Source organism: Bactrocera dorsalis, chromosome 1, assembly GCF_023373825.1.
Source record: "Bactrocera dorsalis isolate Fly_Bdor chromosome 1, ASM2337382v1, whole genome shotgun sequence".
NCBI lineage: Eukaryota > Metazoa > Arthropoda > Insecta > Diptera > Tephritidae > Bactrocera > Bactrocera dorsalis.
In genome coordinates, this window is record NC_064303.1 from 24708345 (window position 1) to 24729231 (window position 20887).

The window sequence follows — 20887 nt, forward strand, 5'->3', positions numbered from 1 at the left end:
TCAAGCAGCTCCTCATAGTTATAAATCCTCATGGAACCGCCAACAATTTCGCCAACATTCGGTAAAAGTACGTCAACACTCTCCGTTAAGTTGCTATCTTCGGGACATCTTGCCATATAGAAAGATTTTATAGCAAGTGGAAAGCGACATAACATAATTGGTTCATTTATGGTATCAGTCATTTTACGCTCGGGCGCCTCTGGTATATCCTATGTAGAATATAAATAATTCAATATCAATAATAGTTGTAACCCAATAACTTTTGTATACTGTTAGCATACCTCGCCATATTCGTAGAATGTGCCATCGTCCTTAGTTACGTTGTTCTCCTTTAACCATTTGATGGCATCAGCATAATTCATGCGCCGGAAAGGTTTCTTGGGCGGTTTAAATTCAGGGTTAAGTTCACGAACGATGGAGCCCCACGGTGATTTTAAAATACGATCAACCACATCGCACACTAAATCCTCCAAACGGTCTAACAGATCATCAAAGGTGATAAATGGACTTTCGGCTTCTATGTGTGTATATTCGGCCAAATGACGACGCGTTCTACTTTGTTCTGCGCGATAACTCTGGGCAACAGTGAATACATCGCCAAGTGCTGGCAGACAAGTCTCCAAATACAGCTGAGAACTTTGAGTTAGATAGGCCTCTTCGCTGAAATTATGAATTTATAAGTATTCGTGGTTAATTTAAAAAGTCAAGTCTTGTTAAAGGCATGGTATACTAATGCTTTAAGAAATAATTCAGTTAACTTTTTTATTCCTGAAAAACTTAATTAATTTCCATGCGAATTAAAATAATTCACAAACCTAATCGAAAGCCTCGCAATTCAAAATATTTTAAAACTTAATTAAAACTCACCCAAAATATTGCAATTTGAAAAGTGTTGACCCTCCTTCGACCTGTGTCTGTACCAAAGTTGGTGGATTGACTTCATTATAACCTCGATCAAAGAAGTGTGAACGGAAAGCTTGAATAACAACTGATCTTATTTTCAAGATCTTTGAAGTATTTTCACCACGTATCATAATATGGCGATTGTCCAGTTGAACGTCAGGATGTGCTTCCTCATTAAGAATATTTTCAGCCCCACCTGCTGGTGCCAAACCAATTAATTCCCAATAATCTACATGCAATTCATGACCACCTGGTGCCTAAAAATGTTTTTAATTACTAACTAATAGTAATTAAATTATAGTAGTATTTATTTTTCTTACCATTTGGCCATCAGGTACCGGCTTCAATACACCATAAAGGAGCACTGAACTCTCAGTACTTAACACAAGTGCTTCATAAGTTTGACATATCCGATTAGTGAGTACGCACTGCAAAAATCCTGTGCCATCTCTTAGGGTTATGAAAATTAAACCCTTTCCCTGACGACGCAAACGATGAACCCATCCATAAATCTTAATACGTTCACCACGATATTCCTCACCGTGACTTATGCGTATTCTACGTGCAGCGGGTAGGCTTGGATCCTCCTCGATTTTAATTTTGCGTGCATCTTCCAAGTTTTGCATTCGCTTTTCAGCATCTTCGACTTCACGTTGTTGTTTGTCGGCATTCTTATAACCTTCGCGTGCAAAGATCTTCTGGATTTTCTTCAGCTGCGATTTGGCAGCAACTTCATATGGGCTTTCAGCTTTTGTATCTTTACTATCTACATATATTGTGGGAAATGGTTCAACCTTTGCATGACGCATAGCCTGCAAAATTGTTTTATAGGGGTTGTCTTGTGTACCTTTACCATTTTCATCACTACCAGTTTCTTCAGATGTATAAATTCCATCTATAGTTACAAACGCAACAAATTAATTGATGTGTACTTATTTAATCACTTTATCTTACCAATGGAAGGAATTTCGGAACTTTCAGATGCCATTATAATAAATGCAAAAGATTGAATCAGAAAATTACGAATGCACCAAAAATATGAATGTAAACCACTGCAACCGTTTCGTTGTAATAAACGCAAAAGATTGAAACAGAAAATTACGAATGCACCAAATATATGAATGCAAACCACTGCAAACGTTTCGTTGTAATAAATGCAATAGGTTGCATCAGAAAATGTTATCTATGCAGGAAATTACGAATGCACCAAAAAATTAATACCGGCTTTCTTGCTCTCTCACTTGTCAGCTGGCCGGACACCCTGATCTGTTTTCTAAGATGGCAACAAACCATAATCAAGGTGCCGCCAATCAGCAGTTAGTCAAAACGGCGGGATGCCAGAAGAGCCATAATTACTTGACGAAATTGATGTGAAATGAAAGTTCATTGAACTGTGCGAACATAAGGGGTATTCTCTTGCTCTTGCAAAACCCGGTGCACGGTGCAAGAATTGCAGATTTACAACGGCACAACAACAAACACACGCGGAAAAATATTTGCTGTAAAAAAAAGGGCTGTAAAATAGCCGCACCGAAGCTAATATACCCTGAACAGCTGCATTTCTCATATAAAAGAGTATAAAATGATCTATATCTAAAGTTTAGAAATAAATGTCGGGGACCATATAAATATATATATGTATGTATGTAAATGATCAGGGTGTTGAGCAGAGTCTGCTTGCTTGCATAAACTATTTATTTTCTGTTTTTGAGATATCGATCTGAAATTTTAAACACGTTACATTCTCCGAAAAATGTAAAGTTTTTTATATTTTATTTTTGTCTATTTATTATATGCAATATGTCTGTAGTCATTTGAGGAATGCCCAATTTGGACACGTAAAGGGCTGCTCTACGAATCTGGTGTATCTCTTGAAAAACTAAAATGCATTGTACCATCCCTGTCTTATTACTTTTCGACTGGACCATGGCGTACGTTATACGTGCGTTATGGTTATGATCCCCGTAAGGATTTCAAAAGTCGTTATTACCAAACATTTGACTATCGACTACGATTCCGTTCTGGCATGTCCGAATTCGTAAGCATGTTTTTTGCAAATTCAAGCATAAGTAAACTGAAAATATTATTTCTAAAACAGGAAGGATCAACTGAAAAAGCAAAATGAGAGTCCATACGAACTTAGCGAATTGGTGCAAGATATAAATTATCCATACTTCGAAGAAAACAAATTACCACGCTCTCGGCAATGTATTTTAAGAGTAAGCGTTATAAGTTTATTTGTTTATACATAAACATGTTGTAACATTTTGAAAAAATTATATTTTTAGTATTGTGATTTACATATGCCGAAAATTCAAGAGATGATCGAGAAGATACCGTCACCGCGCACTGGTGCAATATGTAATGAGAAAACGGGCTGGATACCGGTAGGCTTTGACATGCAAGTTCGTCAGATTATGAGTAATTGCATTAAAGAATTATTACGAAATCATTATCGCAAAGGTCAGACGCATGTTGAACTGGACTCAGTAGATAATGCGGTTCGTTAAATTTATACGTAAATTATTTTAAATTTTACAAGTTTTGTTTCGTGTTGTAGGAGGATGCAGATGTTGAAGGCGACGTAACATTTGACGAGGACAATAGTGATCTTTGTCGAAAAATTTTGACGAGTAAATCTTATTTTGGGTATTTTTACTAAATGCAAATAAATGAATGCGTTTAAGCATATTGTTTAGTCAAATGCAAGCTTTACTATGTGTTTTTATTCATATTAAGAACGTCGCGTCATTTAAGGTTTGCAACGATCAAGGAAACGTGGATACAAACAAACTTCGCGAATATGATAGCGATTGAGTAACCAGCAAAGAAAACGTTCCAAGCCGAGACCGTATCCACCATGCGGTTGTGTGCCATATATACGTTGATCAGTATACCAGTAATATGGAGTTGGGTCAATGCCCTCGCGTTTATAACCTTCAAGCAGCTCCTCATAGTTATAAATCCTCATGGAACCGCCAACAATTTCGCCAACATTCGGTAAAAGTACATCAACACTCTCCGTTAAGTTGCTATCTTCGGGACATCTTGCCATATAGAAAGATTTTATAGCAAGTGGAAAGCGGCATAACATAATTGGTTCATTTATGGTATCAGTCATTTTACGCTCGGGCGCCTCTGGTATATCCTATGTAGAATATAAATAATTCAATATCAATAATAGTTGTAACCCAATAACTTTTGTATACTGTTAGCATACCTCGCCATATTCGTAGAATGTGCCATCGTCCTTAGTTACGTTGTTCTCCTTTAACCATTTGATGGCATCTGCATAATTCATGCGCCGGAAAGGTTTCTTGGGCGGTTTAAATTCAGGGTTAAGTTCATGAACGATGGAGCCCCACGGTGATTTTAAAATACGATCAACCACATCGCACACTAAATCCTCCAAACGGTCTAACAGATCATCAAAGGTGATAAATGGACTTTCGGCTTCTATGTGTGTATATTCGGCCAAATGACGACGCGTTCTACTTTGTTCTGCGCGATAACTCTGGGCAACAGTGAATACATCGCCAAGTGCTGGCAGACAAGTCTCCAAATACAGCTGAGAACTTTGAGTTAGATAGGCCTCTTCGCTGAAATTATGAATATATACTTAAGTATCCGTGGTTAATTTAAAGTCAAGTCATGTTAAAGGCATGGTAAAATAATGCTTTAAGAAATAATTCAGTTAACCTTTTTATTCCCGAAAAACTTAAGTAATCGAAAGCCTCGCAATTCAAAATATTTTAAAACTTAATTAAAACTCACCCAAAATATTGCAATTTGAAAAGTGTTGACCCTCCTTCGACCTGTGTCTGTACCAAAGTTGGTGGATTGACTTCATTATAACCCCGATCAAAGAAGTGTGAACGGAAAGCTTGCATAACAACTGATCTTATTTTCAAAATTTTTGAAGTATTTTCACCACGTATCATAATATGGCGATTGTCCAGTTGAACGTCAGGATGTGCTTCCTCATTAAGAATATTTTCAGCCCCACCTGCTGGTGCCAAACCAATTAATTCCCAATAATCTACATGCAATTCATGACCACCTGGTGCCTAAAAATGTTTTTAATTACTACATGTGTAATTCAATTATAGTAGTATTTATTTTTCTTACCATTTTCCCATCAGGTACCGGCTTCAATACACCATAAAGGAGCACTGAACTCTCAGTACTTAACACAAGTGCTTCATAAGTTTGACAAAGCCGATTAGTGAGTACGCACTGCAAAAATCCTGTGCCATCTCTTAGGGTTATGAAAATTAAACCCTTTCCCTGACGACGCAAACGATGAACCCATCCATAAATCTTAATACGTTCACCACGATATTCCTCACCGTGACTTATGCGTATTCTACGTGCAGCGGGTAGGCTGGGATCCTCCTCGATTTTAATTTTGCGTGCATCTTCCAAGTTTTGCATTCGCTTTTCAGCATCTTCGACTTCACGTTGTTGTTTGTCGGCATTCTTATAACCTTCGCGTGCAAAGATCTTCTGGATTTTCTTCAGCTGCGATTTGGCAGCAACTTCATATGGGCTTTCAGCTTTTGGATCTTTACTATCTACGTATATTGTGGGAAATGGTTCAACCTTTGCATGACGCATAGCCTGCAAAATTGTTTTATAGGGGTTGTCTTGTGTACCTTTACCATTTTCATCACTACCAGTTTTTTCAGATGTATAAATTCCATCTATAGTTACAAACGCAACAAATTAATTGATGTGTACTTATTTAATCACTTTATCTTACCAATGGAAGGAATTTCGGAACTTTCAGATGCCATTGTAATAAATGCAAAAGATTGAATCAGAAAATTACGAATGCACCAAAAAAATGAATGTAAACCACTGGACACGTTTCGTTAAATGTTGCCACCTATTAAAAAAAAAAAACACCTCAATCAATTTGCCATAATTTAAAACCGAATAGTTGATATTGGTTAACAGTCAAAAGTTTAAAGAAATGGTGATTTGTTGCATGCAAAGGAAATAGTTCATTATTAATTAAATGAAGAAACGGAATATGGCATTGCGGAAAACTAAAAAAGTTAACAAAAATGTAAATTAAAAACGATAGTGACAAAGATCGATATAGAATTGGGCAAACGTAATATTTTGCATAAGCGTTACCACAAAAACGATTGTTTACATATAATTTAATTATTGTCTTAAAATTTACAATAGATGGACTAAGTAAATGTTTCTTTAATTTAGAAAGTTACACATGAAAACATATGATGCGCCGATGTCTTATAGAAATATTACTCTCCAAAGCTTGATCCTCATACGACATCGAAAAACAAGTAATCGAATTAACGCAAGCTTAACGTATCATCTCCAAGAACTATTCTGAGATATAATTTAAATAAACACAACATTGGATTATTTAATAAAAATCATTACTATCAATAAAAACTAATAATATTAGAGTTGCATTAAATATAATTCGTGGTTGAAGTGTAATTACCTAGAAAATCGTCATGTCAAAAGTCAGCAAAAGGGCTGCTAACTCAAGTTCGGAAGAAGTGGACAGTGAGGAAGAAGACCGCTTAAAAGATCTTAAAGAGCGTGATGAATTTACTGAGCGACTTAAGAAACGCGATGAGGGCAAGGTGCGAAAGGTATTGGAATCCAGTGCTAGTCGGAAAGCTATTGAAGAAGCTGCTAAGCGACTGAAGCTTGAGCACGAAGATCGGGATAAAATTCTACCACAGCTACGAGTGCAATCTCGTCGAAAGTATCTTGAAAAACGAAAGGATGATAAAGTGGCCGAACTTGAAGCAGATATTTTGGATGATGAATATTTGTTTGACGAAAAGATGTAAGCTTTGAAATCAAAAGTTTGAAAGCAAGTGTAGAATCTATTGTTTACTTATTTTAGTTTGACTGCAAGAGAACGAGAGGAACGTGAATACAAGAAGCAGTTGTTACAAATTGCAAAGGAACATGAAAAAGCGCGAGAATTGGAGCGAATCCAGCGATATCATATACCACAAAACCTAAAAAAGGGCGAAAAAGGTAAACTATTGCTTGTGCTGCATTTGTGTGCACAGTTTAATATCTCTGAACATTTTCAGAAGAATATGTGGAAGTTGATGAGCTGGAAAAACAACCTAATTCGGAACAGAAAAAATGGGAAGCCGAACAGTTGGCATCTGCACGTTTTCAATTTGGTTCGAAAGATGCAAAAATGAAAGAAGAATATGAACTTCTACTTGAAGATCAAATTGAGTTCATACAAGCTCTTACAATGGATGGCTCGAAAGAGGACTCTTCAAAAAAGTCCGAAATTTCTGAAGCAGAGAGAAAGCGAATGACAATAGAGGAAACACAAAAATCCTTACCAGTTTATCCATTCAAAGAAGATTTAATAGAAGCTGTGAAAGAACACCAGGTATATACAAATTATTAATTTTAAAATTATTATATTAATAAAATTTTAAAACTTTTTTTCCTTTATAGATTCTAATTATAGAAGGTGAAACTGGTTCCGGCAAAACAACACAAATTCCACAGTACTTGGTAGAAGCTGGCTTCACCAAAGATAATAAGAAAATTGGCTGCACGCAGCCTAGACGTGTGGCTGCTATGTCTGTAGCTGCACGTGTTGCTGAAGAAATGGGAGTTAAATTAGGAAATGAAGTTGGTTATAGTATTCGGTTCGAAGATTGTACTTCAGGTATAAAAAGTTTACTTATTTTTTTGTATTTGTTTACTGTTACCACTTTTTTAAATTGTCTTCATTCAGAACGTACTGTACTCAAGTACATGACCGATGGTACTTTACACAGAGAGTTCTTATCAGAACCGGATCTGGCATCCTACAGTGTTATGATCATTGACGAAGCTCACGAACGTACTCTACATACAGATATATTATTCGGACTTGTCAAAGATATAGCACGCTTTCGACCGGAACTGAAGCTACTTATATCCAGCGCAACGTTAGATGCTGATAAGTTTTCTAAATTTTTCGATGATGCGCCAATTTTTCGCATTCCTGGACGACGTTATCCGGTAATATATATCTTATTATTGCAAATATTCACTTGTAATTATTTTTATGTACATATCTGTTTTAAGGTGGATATATTTTATACGAAAGCACCAGAAGCTGACTATATTGATGCTTGTTGCGTTTCAGTTTTACAAATACATGCCACACAGCCACTTGGTGATATTTTGGTATTTCTCACGGGGCAAGATGAGATAGAAACATGTCAGGAAGTTTTACAAGATCGTGTAAAACGACTAGGTTCGAAGATACGAGAGCTTGTTATTATACCAGTTTATGCTAATTTGCCAAGTGATATGCAGGCAAAAATTTTTGAACCTACACCACCCAATGCCAGAAAGGTTGTATTGGCAACAAATATAGCGGAGACTTCGTTAACAATTGACAATATAATTTACGTGATAGATCCTGGATTCGCCAAGCAAAATAATTTCAATTCACGCACTGGCATGGAATCTTTAATGGTTGTGCCAATTTCAAAGGCGTCAGCGAATCAACGCGCTGGCCGCGCTGGACGTACAGCTCCAGGAAAATGTTTCCGGCTTTATACCGCTTGGGCTTACAAACACGAACTAGAGGATAACACTGTACCTGAGATTCAGCGTATTAACCTTGGCAATGCCGTGCTTATGCTGAAAGCTCTAGGTATAAATGATCTCATACACTTTGACTTCTTAGACCCGCCTCCACACGAGACGTTGGTCCTAGCTTTGGAACAGCTGTATGCATTGGGTGCGTTAAATCATCATGGAGAATTGACAAAGTTGGGTAGACGCATGGCAGAGTTTCCGGTTGATCCAATGATGGGAAAAATGTTATTAGCAAGTGAAAAGTAAGTAAAATAAAAATTTATATTTTTATTGTTAATGATATCAATTATTTTTATTATAGGTACAAATGCTCGGAAGAATTGGTGTCTATTGCAGCGATGCTTTCTGTGAATAGTGCAATCTTCTACCGACCAAAAGATAAAATTATACATGCGGATACAGCTCGAAAGAATTTTAATCACATGCATGGTGATCATTTGAGTTTGTTGCAGGTTTACAATCAGTGGGTTGATACGGATTATAGCACACAGTGGTGTTACGAGAACTTTATACAGTATAGATCTATGAAAAGAGCACGAGACGTACGTGAGCAACTCGTGGGTTTAATGCAGCGTGTAGAAATTGATATGGTCTCATGTATGCCTGAGACGGTAAATGTAAGAAAAGCAGTTACAGCTGGATATTTTTACCATGTTGCGAAATTATCAAAAAGTGGCAATTATAAGACTATTAAACATAATCAAACGGTATTGATCCATCCAAATTCCTCGCTTTTTGAAGAACTACCCAGATGGGTACTATACCATGAACTCGTATTTACCACGAAGGAGTACATGCGACAAGTAATCGAAATTGACAGCAAGTGGTTGTTAGAAGTGGCACCACACTACTACAAAGCTAAGGAACTTGAAGATTCGACCAATAAAAAGATGCCCAAAGTCACCGGACGTGCTGTCATGACATGAATCCGTGCGTGACAATGTAGCTTTAGCTACTGAAATGTGGTTATAAAAGAATGAAGCCCCTCGCTTGCAACGCCTTTCAGCTTAGAATTTAACATATTTAAAGACTTTGGCAATCATGTCATACATGATCCATTCGAAGTAGATTTGTATATATGACGATGTTCTCAAAAATCCCTATATAAATGTTTATAAATAAAAAATGTTTTCTATATGTATCTAATACAATATACAATATATCTAGTGCAATATAATATTTTAAATTGTCCAATCAACTCGGTCTGTGGGGGTTTTGTTACTCATGGATAAGATGTTAGAAGTAAGATAGAATTAGGGAAGAGTCTCTATTTGTATTGTTTACTTGGGTGAATCGGGAAAAAGGCCAATTGGACATGTGACATTTTGAAACATTTAAATTATTTTTAATTCAGTTCTAGTTTAGCCCATCAGCTGATTATTTAATTACTGATATTTTTTGGGTTTTATCGTGTGTATCGTGTTTTTGTTTTCAATTAAAATAGTATCTTTTTATATCTTTTTTTTTAACCGCTATTATTGTTATATGTTTATCCTTCCAGATTTACGTGTAAACATTTTATATCATATCTTTTAAATTATATTTTTAGCTGTTATAATTGACAAGTTGTTATCATAACAACTTCAAGTGCTGCCCATTGCCCATCAGTTCGATTAATATATCGATTTTTTAATTGTAAAACTATTCAGTTAGACCATCCTCATCAATCGCGTGTGAATATTTTCATACAAAGACCGCTTTGATTTTATAAAAATACTGATAATAGGTAACTAAGTACGCTGTTTTCGTTGTAAATAAATGGCAATATATGCAATTCTCCGGTTATGATTATATTTCCGTGATTTTTGATATATATAGCATTGTTTTCAAGGAAACATTATTTTCTAACCTAAAAAATTGTGAAATATACTACAATATTCCTTTGCAATAAAATTTTTAAAGTGATTAATTTTTCACAGGTTAAATAAGTCCGAAAACAATGGCTGCACAATTTTTCAATCGTATTGGTCAATTAGGCCTTGGTGTTGCTGTCCTAGGCGGAGTTGTGAATTCGGCGTTATATAATGTTGATGGTGGACACCGTGCTGTCATATTTGATCGTTTTACCGGCGTGCAACAAGATGTTGTAGGCGAAGGCACACATTTCTTCATTCCATGGGTACAAAGGCCCATCATATATGACATTCGCTCACAGCCAAGAAATGTACCCGTCATCACTGGCAGTAAGGATTTACAAAATGTAAACATCACATTACGTATCCTCTACCGTCCAATTCCGGACCAATTGCCTAAAATTTACACGATTCTTGGTCAAGATTACGACGAAAGGGTGTTGCCATCAATTGCCCCTGAGGTGCTCAAGGCGGTTGTTGCTCAATTCGACGCTGGTGAATTGATTACCCAACGTGAGGTATGTGTACTGGTATAATGTTGCTTAATTTCATAATATTAGTTTACTTTATATCTGATTTAGATGGTATCTCAACGTGTATCAGAAGAACTCACTGAGCGTGCCAAACAGTTCGGTTTCATTCTTGATGATATCTCTCTCACACATTTGACCTTTGGCCGTGAATTTACTCAGGCTGTAGAAATGAAACAAGTTGCACAGCAGGAGGCTGAAAAGGCACGCTTCGTCGTAGAGAAGGCTGAACAACAAAAATTGGCTTCCATTATATCTGCTGAGGGTGATGCTTCCGCTGCTGATCTGTTGGCTAAGGCCTTTGGTGAAGCTGGTGATGGTTTAGTGGAGTTGCGTCGTATCGAAGCAGCTGAAGATATTGCTTATCAACTATCGAGATCGCGTGGTGTTGCATACCTACCAGGTGGCCAAAATACCCTTCTCAATTTACCGGCATCTTTGGCGCAGTAAACGAAACTTTATGTTTTTGAAAATACTTAGCATTTAATAAATATGGTTACTTGTTTCTTTTTACATTATCTATAAGTCAGAGCGGAGTAACTGTGCTTTCGACCAATAATAATAAGCTAAAGTGATTTCCAAGTTTTGTTATATGGAAATTCAACTAATTAATTTGTTGTTTCGCTTTAATTTACTGAACAAAAATACTTGAGAAAGTAGGTATTTGTAAAATTTGTAATAAAAATTAGCGTATTTCCGTATTCCTTAATGCGTTGTTTTAGAAACCGCTAAACGTACAAATTGAAATCATTAATTTTAGTCGAAAATGCTTCTGCATTGCTCAAAAGTTGATCGTGTCCGAATTGCCGCCGGTGTATGTTTGATTTTGTCAAAGTATTAGTAGAAAAGCTTGTAACGATTATCTAATCCCCGCTTGGGTGGTAATTTTCAGGTAAGTTGTCTTCTAACGATAGACCCAGGAAAAGTGCTGTTTTGCCAGAGTCAGACCGAATTGAGAGGTTTGTGTTAGATGAGTGATAAGAACCTCTTATTCTTTGCGGCTCGTTCCACTATAAGCAGATAACTACAAGAATGATGCCTTAGAATACTTTCTAGTGAAAACTAGGAGCATGTAGGCCTCACTGTAAAAATGTTCTTCAGAAGACATTAAAAAACATTCTATAAATGTCCGGAGTACGGTGTTCTGAGTACGGTGCTCCCTTAGCTGCCTCTTATTACGACTCAGACGACAATATTGGAACGATATAGTTGTTGTTGCAGCAACAGAATTATGTTCAGCTGACAAACCTTTTGCCGGATAAAAAATCCGGGTTCATTCCAAATACGTAGACACGACCGTCGTAGGAATGTAGGACTATATACATACATAGTTCTTAACCGGCAGTTGAGTAAGTAGTGTAAATTAAAGGCAATAGTCTCAGTTAGTTATATTTATAACATAATTTGAATGCATTTCCATAGAACCGCACCTTCTTTAGCTTTAGCAAAACTACATGATTTGACTTCGTTGAATTTACTGGCAAAACCTTCTTCATCCCATCAATTGCTACGAACGTGGTCGTTGGCGTACCCAGATTCCACAAGCTGATAGTGCCTACTGCTGTTGGCTTCGTTCTCATTGACAAAACGGCGAAAATCCGCCACAATTTCCTCGTCAAGCGACTGTTTTAGCTAAAGCCAGGTTGATTCCCTTTTAAGGAACTTCAACTCAAAGTTTTGAAAGGTATTATGTTACCATAAGTGGAAGTGGAGGATGGAGTCATGTGTAGAAGTTCACGCAAGTGAGGAAAGTTCTTTGATCGTCATTCACTTGGGAGTGGCCAGAAACGATTCTTTTACATATGACTCAAGCAGCTCACGACTTCCGGTCTTTGACCAAGTATCCTCTGCGCAGCCTAAGAACATCCGTTTGAAGGCGAAATATCCCCTACATAGGGTTGTGCGTTGGGTTTGGGATCCGCCACGTAAAAAACACCCACAGTGAATAGTTATAACCAGCCTCGAATGAGAGCCCTGGAAAACGAAATAAGGACTACGAATTGAAGGCATGAACCTAGAATGTCCGGTCCCTTAATTGGGAAGGTGCCGCTGCCCAGCTGGTTGATGTGCTTGTGAAAATAAGGACTGACATCACCACCGTCCAAGAAATGCGATAGACGGGACAAGGGCAGAGACGAGTAGGTGCTTGTGGCATTTACTACAGTGGACATATAAAGGAGCGCAAGTTTGGTGTGGGACTCGTGGTGGGAGAAAGACTCCGTCGCCGAGTACTATCATTCACTCCGGTGAATGAACGTCTAGCCACAATCTGCATCGAACCGAGGTTCTTCAACATATCGCTGATTTGCGCCCACGCTCCGAAGAGAAGGACGATGTGACCAAAGATGCCTTTTATGAGTGCTTGGAGCGCACTTATAAGAACTGCCCCCGCCACGATGTCAAAATCGTGCTTGGCGACTTTAACGCCAAGGTGGCCAAAGATGGTATCTTTGGCACTACGGTCGGTAAATTCAGCCTCCACGAGGAAACATCCCCAAATGAGTTGAGGCTGATCGACTTCGCCGGGGTATTTCGGGCCCCTGTAGTACTAGATTCCAGCATAAGAAGATTCATCAAGCTACTTGGCTGTCTCCGTATCGAAGAACTACCTAACAGATCGATCATGTTGTGATAGACGGAAAATACGTCTCCAGTGTTTTAAATGTGCGTGCGCTCCGAGGTCCTAACATCGACTCGGACCACTATCTTGTTGCAGCCAAGATTCGCACCCGCCTCTGTGCAGCAAAAAACGCACGCCAACAAACACAAGGAAAGTTCGACGTCGAGAAGCTGCAATCACAATAGACAGCCGAACGATTTTCTACTCGGTATAAGGGAACTGTGGCACGGCATTTCAAACTCCTTACGTACGGCTGCAACCGAAACCATTGGTTTTCGGAAAGTGCAAAATAACAGCTGGTACGACGAGAAGTGCCGTGTCGCAGCGGAGAGAAAACAGGCTGCCTACCTCGCAACGTTACGATCGTTGAAGAGGGAAGCGAGACACATTTGCAGACAGAAAAAGAAAGAGGCCGAAATGCGTGAGTACGAAGAGCTTAATAAGACGGCCGACAGGGGTAATGCTCGAAAATTCTACGAAAAAATGCGGCGGCTTACAGAAGGTTTCAAGACCGGGGCATACTCTTGTAGAACCCCCAAAGGTGATCTTATGGAGGGAACACTTCTCCAGCCAGCTGAATGGAAGTGAATGCCCAGGAGAAGGCGAACCCAATTACCCAATCGATGACGATGGGGCAGACGTTCCATTGCCCGACCATGAAGAAGTTCGAATAGCAATTACCCACCCGGCAAACAACAAAAGCGGCGGGGGCCGATGGATTGCCGGCCGAGCTATTCAAACACGGCGGCGAAGAACTGATTAGGAGCATGCATCAGCTTGTTTGTAAAATATGGACGGACGAAAGCCTGCCCAACGATTGAAATTTAAGTGTGCTATGCCCAATCCATAAAAAAGGAGACCCCACTATTTGCGCCAACTACCGTGGGATTAGCCTCCTCAACATCGCATATAAGGTTTTATTGTGTGAAAGATTAAAGCCCACCGTCAACAAACTGATTGGACCTTATCAGTGTGGCTTCAGATCTGGCAAATCAACAACCGACCAGATATTCACCATGCGCCAAAATGAGTAGGCAATTTAGAAGCAAAGTCCTCTCTCGACAAACAAAAACCAAGCTCTATAAGTCACTCATAATTCCTGTCCTCCTATATGGTGCAGAGGCTTGGACGATGTCAACAAGTCAACGTTGCGAGTTTTCGAGAGAAAAGTTCTGCGAAAGATTTATGGTCCTTTGCGCGTTGGCCACGGCGAATATCGCATTCGATGGAACGATGAGCTGTATGAGATATATGACGACATTGACATAGTTCAGCGAATGACCGAATGGACGAAAACACGCCAGCTTTGAAAGTATTCGACGCAGTACCCGCCGTGGCAATCAAAGGAAGAGGAAGACCTCCTCTCCGTTGGAAGGACCAGGTGGAGAAGGACCTGGCTACGCTTGGAATATCCAATTGGCGAAAAGAAGAAACGACTGGCGCGCTGTTGTTAACTCGGCTATAATCGCGTAAGCGGTGTCTACGCCAGTAAAGAAGAAGGGAAAATCTCACATCATCAGAAGCTTTATTTTATTTTATTTCTTTTACAATAATTTTTCAAAAGGTGTTGGCTATCAACCACATGAGTTCCTAAAATTCATGAATTATTTATTATCCCTGGACATCTACTCAGCTCATGTTTATATTGTTTTTATGCGGATATGAATATATCTGTATAAATATATGGTAAGACTAGGATAGGGGTTCAACTTGACAGCGGAGTTCCAAAAATTAGATACAACTTAAAAAAAATTGAGTTTAAGTTTTGCCTTCAAACTATGTTTTTTTTTTAGGGTTAGTTTTAATGTTTAGGAGTAAGAATGCCTCAAGTATCAGAATAACCTTCAAAAACACAATAGGTCGTGTTAGCGAAATATGTTTGATATGTGACGACCAGCATAAAAATTACTTTATAGCTATTACAAATCAGCATTAAACCATTCGGGGTCGACTTAAATTTAGATTTCTATAAAAAACAAGGAAGGAACCATATATAGGAAAAGAAGAAAGTGCAAACGTCCTCACCGTCGGATTGTGCCATTATTATAGATGATTATTTTCCGTGGAATTGGAGTTGTAACTTTGCTTTCAGCATCAATAGAAAAAGACAATATTGTCGTATATTCTCTTCCTTCGGTGGCAACAGTATTCAATTGTTTTTTCATAGTGGTTTTTGATTAATCCCTTCCAGATTCCGCGTAAGCTTACGTTACAAAAGATCACGGTCCAGTACTGACGCCCTCTGATATAAAGTTTTCAGGATAGCTGACATAGTAGTCATTTCAACAGACTTTGCGCAGTCGAGAGACTATAGTTTTAACGCAATCTGTAGGATAATATGGATACAAACTCAAGAAACAGTCAAAATAGAGGCTTTCAACCACCGAACTTGCTGTAAAGAAGGTCTGTCTATGTGTCGGAAAGGTGATGGACACCGTTTTCCCGGATTCAGAAGATGGGATTCACATTAAATGATCGGTTGTCTGTCTAACACAAGGCTCTAATCCGATTCAACATTGAATTGCAGAAAAACGGTACTATGTGGCGAAGAAAAAAGTTTAACTATTAAAAATCTAAAAGCTTCCCATTAGAAACAAAATTATATAAAAACTGCACTTCAACATTGATTTCTTATATCTTCGCTCCCAGTTTCCAGTTATTAGCTCACAGCTGTCGGCTTTTAACTCAGTTCAAACGCATAAATAAATTAAATAAAAGCCAAACTGCTGGAGAAATGCCATTGTCGTTTTTCTTTACAGATTTCAGCAACGAGTGCTTCTCAAACGTATTATAGTATTGACTGACGTAAATGGGGAGGGAGAAGAGTAATTTGGCGCCCATGAGTCAATGGTAACTCCCAACCTGTTGGTATAAAGAGAAGTTGTGCAAATACGAGTATGTATCGTAAAAGTGTGCCGAGAGTGAGGAAACCCCCATTTATCCACGCATAACTCACATTCTCACGTTTATGTAGTACTTATGTATGTATGTGCGAGAATGTGTGTGTAGCAGTTGATGCTGCGTACAACGTCGTCACCCAAGCAGTGACGTTGGTGCTTTTTGATAACAGGTCTTAATGTATAGGGTCTACAAATAGGCGTTATTTTATTGTTTGTTGAACTTTTATTTCTTTAAAACTAAAATATTTATTATATTTGATTTATTTATAAAATATATATAAATATACCCCGAGGAAGGTGTATTAAGAATGTTCCAAAGTTTTTAAAGTCCAGAAGGAATTGATCAGCTGACGAGCTGTGCGGATTTCACCATAGCCATCTCTCTGTCCGTCCGCGAACTAATCTCTCAGTTTTTGAGTTATCTCAAATTGCTCAATCAAAATCAAGTCCTTGCATGGATAACGTTTTTATTTGATAAGATATCTTTACGCAAATTGGCAATTTTTCCAAGGCAACGCGACAATCTCCGAACGAATTGTTCAGATTGAACCACTATACATATAATTTACATGCTTAATACATAAACCATAATTCAATTTTAATATTTCTAGAAATTGCACTAAATTCTCTGCTAATAGAAATCAAATTTTCATTAAAGGGTAATTTCACATTGAAACACCCTTTATTTGCTTGCAAATGCAGACTCATAATTTTTATGTATGTACGAGTGCTTGTATATAAAACGGTATAATATATTGACATACATATACATACGCATATTTTGCATATAACGGGTGATCCAAGTAGAGGTACTATTTTCATGTTCTGAAAAGAACGAGTTTTGCGCGTTTCGCTCAACTTATGGACAAAGTTTTCGAGCCAAATTTTGTTCAGCGATTAAGCCCATTTCGGGCTTAATGCGTATGTAAACAAGCAAAATTACCGCATTTGGAACGAAGAGCAACCTCAAAAGATTCAAAAGCTATGATTTCATCCAGAAAAAACAACGGTTTGGAGTGGTTTGATCGACCGTCAATGGCGACCGCCATGATAACCAAATAACTGATGCCTGAAATTGAAGCTGGGATCACGAGCGACATGTTGCCTCTTCCCACGCATCGCATCAATCAATGGATTTATTGAGAGAACACTAAAGTCGATGCGGACAATCTCTCTTCGGTTCATACCTTGGAGCAACACAACACGAGTGTTATTGGTCAGTTACCAGTCGAAATGCTCAAACGAGTCATCGAAAATTGAACTCAACGGATGGACCATCTGAGACGTAGCCGACCAACATTTGAAAGAGATAATCTTCAAAAAATAAATGACAAAGAATATTTATTCGAATGATAATAAACATTCCCCTTTAAATTTGAAGTTTTTGTGTATTTTATTTTTTAAGTAGGGAATCTCAAAAAGGATCACCCTTTATGAATGTTATATGTATGCCCGTGACCACTTTAGAAGTCGAAAAATCACTGGAGCTAACGAAGCTAATGAAAGTGGTTAGAAGCAGGGTGAAGTACAGATTTGATGGCAGTTGTTGCTGCTATTATTCGTATTATGTATGTATGTTGGAAGCTGTTATTGTCACTCAGTTGAGATTACGTCAGACAATGGGCAATGTTTGAATGAAATGAAAATAAAATAAAAGCCAAGCTAAATAAATAATGAATGAAATATAGTTTAAAACACCAAGATTTAATACATACATACATACATGTAAGTTTAAAATGTATTATCAAAATTATATTGATAGCTTTTTGTAATAACTTTTATTTATTTTTTTTTTTCTATACATGCCTAAATGCTTAAATACACACATTCGTTGTATATGTATAATATGAAAAATATTAATTTTACACTATTTCCTGGGTTTGCTAACACTGAAATATTCTAAGAATGTTGATGAGTTTATTTTCGCTCCAATTTATTGCGAAGAAAATTTTCAAGAAATTAAAAGTTATTGAAATTATTTATTTAATTATAATTAAAGCACTATATTTTTTTGCTGGACGAATGGAACAAATGGAAAACCCATTTAATTCTTCATCGATGCCGTTATCAAAATGAATTCTGCGAAATAAATAAATAAATAACTGACGTACAAGGCAGAGTTCATTACTGCAAGCGAGCACTCTCTCAGAGTCGGTGAAGAAAATTTCTCGGAAACGGAAACCGAAAGGTTGATCCATTCAGAATTTATTGATCGCACAAAGACAATTATTGATAATAATTTCGATTTTTGAAGTCACATTAAAGTGTAGATTTTTCTTTTTTAAGTTTTCGCCATTTTATCCAAAATCAAAGTTTTCACTAGCCCTTCGATAATTACCTGTGTTCATCTAAAAAAAGATTGTTTTCTTGCGGTTTTTCGGTTTGAGATAATTTTAAGCAAAAAAATCTTTCTCACCCCTCGAAGTCCTCCTGCAGATCGGCTGTGGAATCAAGAAAATCCAAAACTTTTCAAGATGAATCATCAATTATTGAACTATATTTAACTCTGTAAAAGCCCGATTTTTATATATTAAATAAAATGACGCATAAAAAGGAAATCACAAAAAGAACCATTTTTTCAGACTTGCAAGTGGATATAACCCCCTTCATTTCAAAGTGAAAACAGAATATAAAGTTACACCACTTGAAGGAGGGATCCACATATTCTCTTGTATTGATTTTATTAGGTAATTTTTTGATAAGACGGGGGAGCTTAAATTTAGCGAGTAGAAAAAAGCTGAATCGAACATGCCTTATATAGAATTAAACTGAAATTTATATGACAGTAACTTTTCAGAAATATTTCGATATACATACATTTGCACATACTATGTATATATGTAAGTATGTATTTTTCTTAAGGCTTTGAAATGGCAAAATTAGTTTTCGGTGCGAGCAAATGCTTTAACTATTTATTCTGAAAATTATCTGTGGTCCATTTTTATAAGCTACAAATCAAGTTTAAATGTATGTATGTAAATCAGAGTAAATTTTACTAACTATTGTGTACAAACATACATATGTATGTATATATATTTTATTTTAAATATAAATTCTATTACAGTAAATATCGCCCCACAAAATTTAAAAGTTCATATACACATACAACATGACATTTGATATGCACATATACCATATGTATATACATACATATGTACGTACATAAACACGCGTCAGTAACAACGAGTCGGCGCTTTAACAGTTCATGAGTTTGCTTATGCCATAATTAACTAAATAACAGTTTTACGAAAAATAAAACTGGTCGAAATCGAGATTTCAAGCGTCTTATGATTCACACAACAGCAAACAGACCCGATACCAGTTCGAAAGAAAAAATATTTAATTAATTAAAAGCGTTTATTTTTCGATAAGATCATGTACCTACATATTTGTATGTATGTAAGTTGGTTTCGCTTTTATAAAAGCAAATAAGATGTTGACTAGAACCACATACATGCTATGTATTTATGTATCTATTCATGGACACACGACAGTTATGCATCTGCAAAACTGTGTAAATATGCATATGTGTATGTATTGACTTATGAATTGTTATTGTAGCACAATAGTTAAAAGTGAATGTTATACGTTCGTAACAACGGTACTTACTTATAAACATACATATGTATGTACATAGCGCATACTTTCGTAGATGTATACTTCCAGGGTTATTTGACAGGGCCGCTTTAGTGTGAAGAATTGAAAATGAGGGCCCAAAAAATGAATTGAATTTAATTTATGTATTAGAAAATCTTAATAAACCTTGTTAATTCTTGGACGTATATATGTATATGAAAACCGTCAAATGCGTATGGATATGGTCGTTTTATAAAAAAACTGGGAGCTGAGTAACAAATATTTAGATACTGTCAATAATATCTATTTGTAAATTACTATTTGAGGTTTCAATTTCAGTCACATTACTACGTTATGCTAGAATGAATCATTATATGTACTTGTAGTTGATTGATATATCTTATAAACTAACTTTAATACCAGATAAATTATCATAATAACTAAAGGTATGACCCTCTAAAGGCCTACAGCCTTTGCCATGCAACAGCTTTATAGTTATGAAGGTCCGATTGGATTCCACCTGTTTACTAGTATATTTCATAGAATTTTGACAGTAGGAATAAAAAAATATTAACCATACATATATTGGCCGAGAGTTACACAATACAAAATGAGAATCATAAAATTATTTTGTCGTGCTAAAAAATATCTTCTGTTACTTCTTATTCACTCATACCGAAAAAGTACTGGAAATAAGAAAGTCACTAAAAACATATACAAGGTGCGTTCCAAAGTAAATCTAGCGCCCCCTGGTGGCGCCATCTATATGTCGACTGATGCGTTAGAATCTGCTATCTTTATCGATTGTCCAGTGAGAATTTCATGACATTTCATTGATTGGAAGTGAAGTTATTGCCTTTTAAGTGTCAGTATGTTTGTGTTATCGGT

The 20887-nt window shown here is 36.9% G+C and overlaps 5 protein-coding genes across 5 annotated transcripts in view; 3 read left to right on the forward strand and 2 right to left on the reverse strand.

Moving 5' to 3' along the window:
* The window catches only part of LOC125776304 (asparagine--tRNA ligase, cytoplasmic-like), a 3708-nt gene extending 1672 nt beyond the window's left edge, over window positions 1–2036 (reverse strand). Inside the window, exons 1-5 of the mRNA XM_049447893.1 lie at window positions 1858–2036; window positions 1224–1798; window positions 868–1160; window positions 282–660; window positions 7–209 (exon numbers count right to left, since the gene is read on the reverse strand). Coding sequence (XP_049303850.1) covers window positions 7–209; window positions 282–660; window positions 868–1160; window positions 1224–1798; window positions 1858–1891 — 1484 coding nt within the window. The 5' untranslated portion in view covers window positions 1892–2036. The remainder of the gene's footprint in view (window positions 1–6; window positions 210–281; window positions 661–867; window positions 1161–1223; window positions 1799–1857) is intronic.
* A 201-nt stretch (window positions 2037–2237) lies between these two features.
* On the forward strand, window positions 2238–3413 carry LOC125776310 (uncharacterized). Its single transcript, XM_049447956.1, has 3 exons — window positions 2238–2941; window positions 3002–3122; window positions 3192–3413. Exons 1-3 carry the CDS (start codon window positions 2853–2855, stop codon window positions 3411–3413), a joined length of 432 nt encoding a protein of 143 aa, XP_049303913.1. The 5' UTR covers window positions 2238–2852.
* Window positions 3113–5819, reverse strand: LOC105222249 (asparagine--tRNA ligase, cytoplasmic). The gene is made up of 5 exons (XM_011199482.4): window positions 5666–5819; window positions 5032–5606; window positions 4678–4970; window positions 4124–4502; window positions 3113–4051 (listed from the first exon to the last, which is right to left on the reverse strand). The coding sequence occupies exons 1-5, from the start codon at window positions 5697–5699 to the stop codon at window positions 3656–3658; spliced, it is 1677 nt and encodes a 558-aa protein (XP_011197784.2). The 5' UTR covers window positions 5700–5819; the 3' UTR covers window positions 3113–3655.
* A 190-nt stretch (window positions 5820–6009) lies between these two features.
* Window positions 6010–9718, forward strand: LOC105222252 (pre-mRNA-splicing factor ATP-dependent RNA helicase DHX16). The gene is made up of 7 exons (XM_011199484.4): window positions 6010–6736; window positions 6797–6933; window positions 6993–7309; window positions 7378–7594; window positions 7664–7932; window positions 7999–8762; window positions 8822–9718. Exons 1-7 carry the CDS (start codon window positions 6396–6398, stop codon window positions 9444–9446), a joined length of 2670 nt encoding a protein of 889 aa, XP_011197786.1. The 5' UTR covers window positions 6010–6395; the 3' UTR covers window positions 9447–9718.
* Window positions 9719–10098: 380 nt separating this feature from the next.
* LOC105222253 (protein l(2)37Cc) lies at window positions 10099–11515 on the forward strand. Its single transcript, XM_011199485.4, has 3 exons — window positions 10099–10246; window positions 10440–10891; window positions 10955–11515. Exons 2-3 carry the CDS (start codon window positions 10460–10462, stop codon window positions 11351–11353), a joined length of 831 nt encoding a protein of 276 aa, XP_011197787.1. The 5' UTR covers window positions 10099–10246; window positions 10440–10459; the 3' UTR covers window positions 11354–11515.
* The last annotated feature ends 9372 nt before the right edge of the window (window positions 11516–20887 follow it).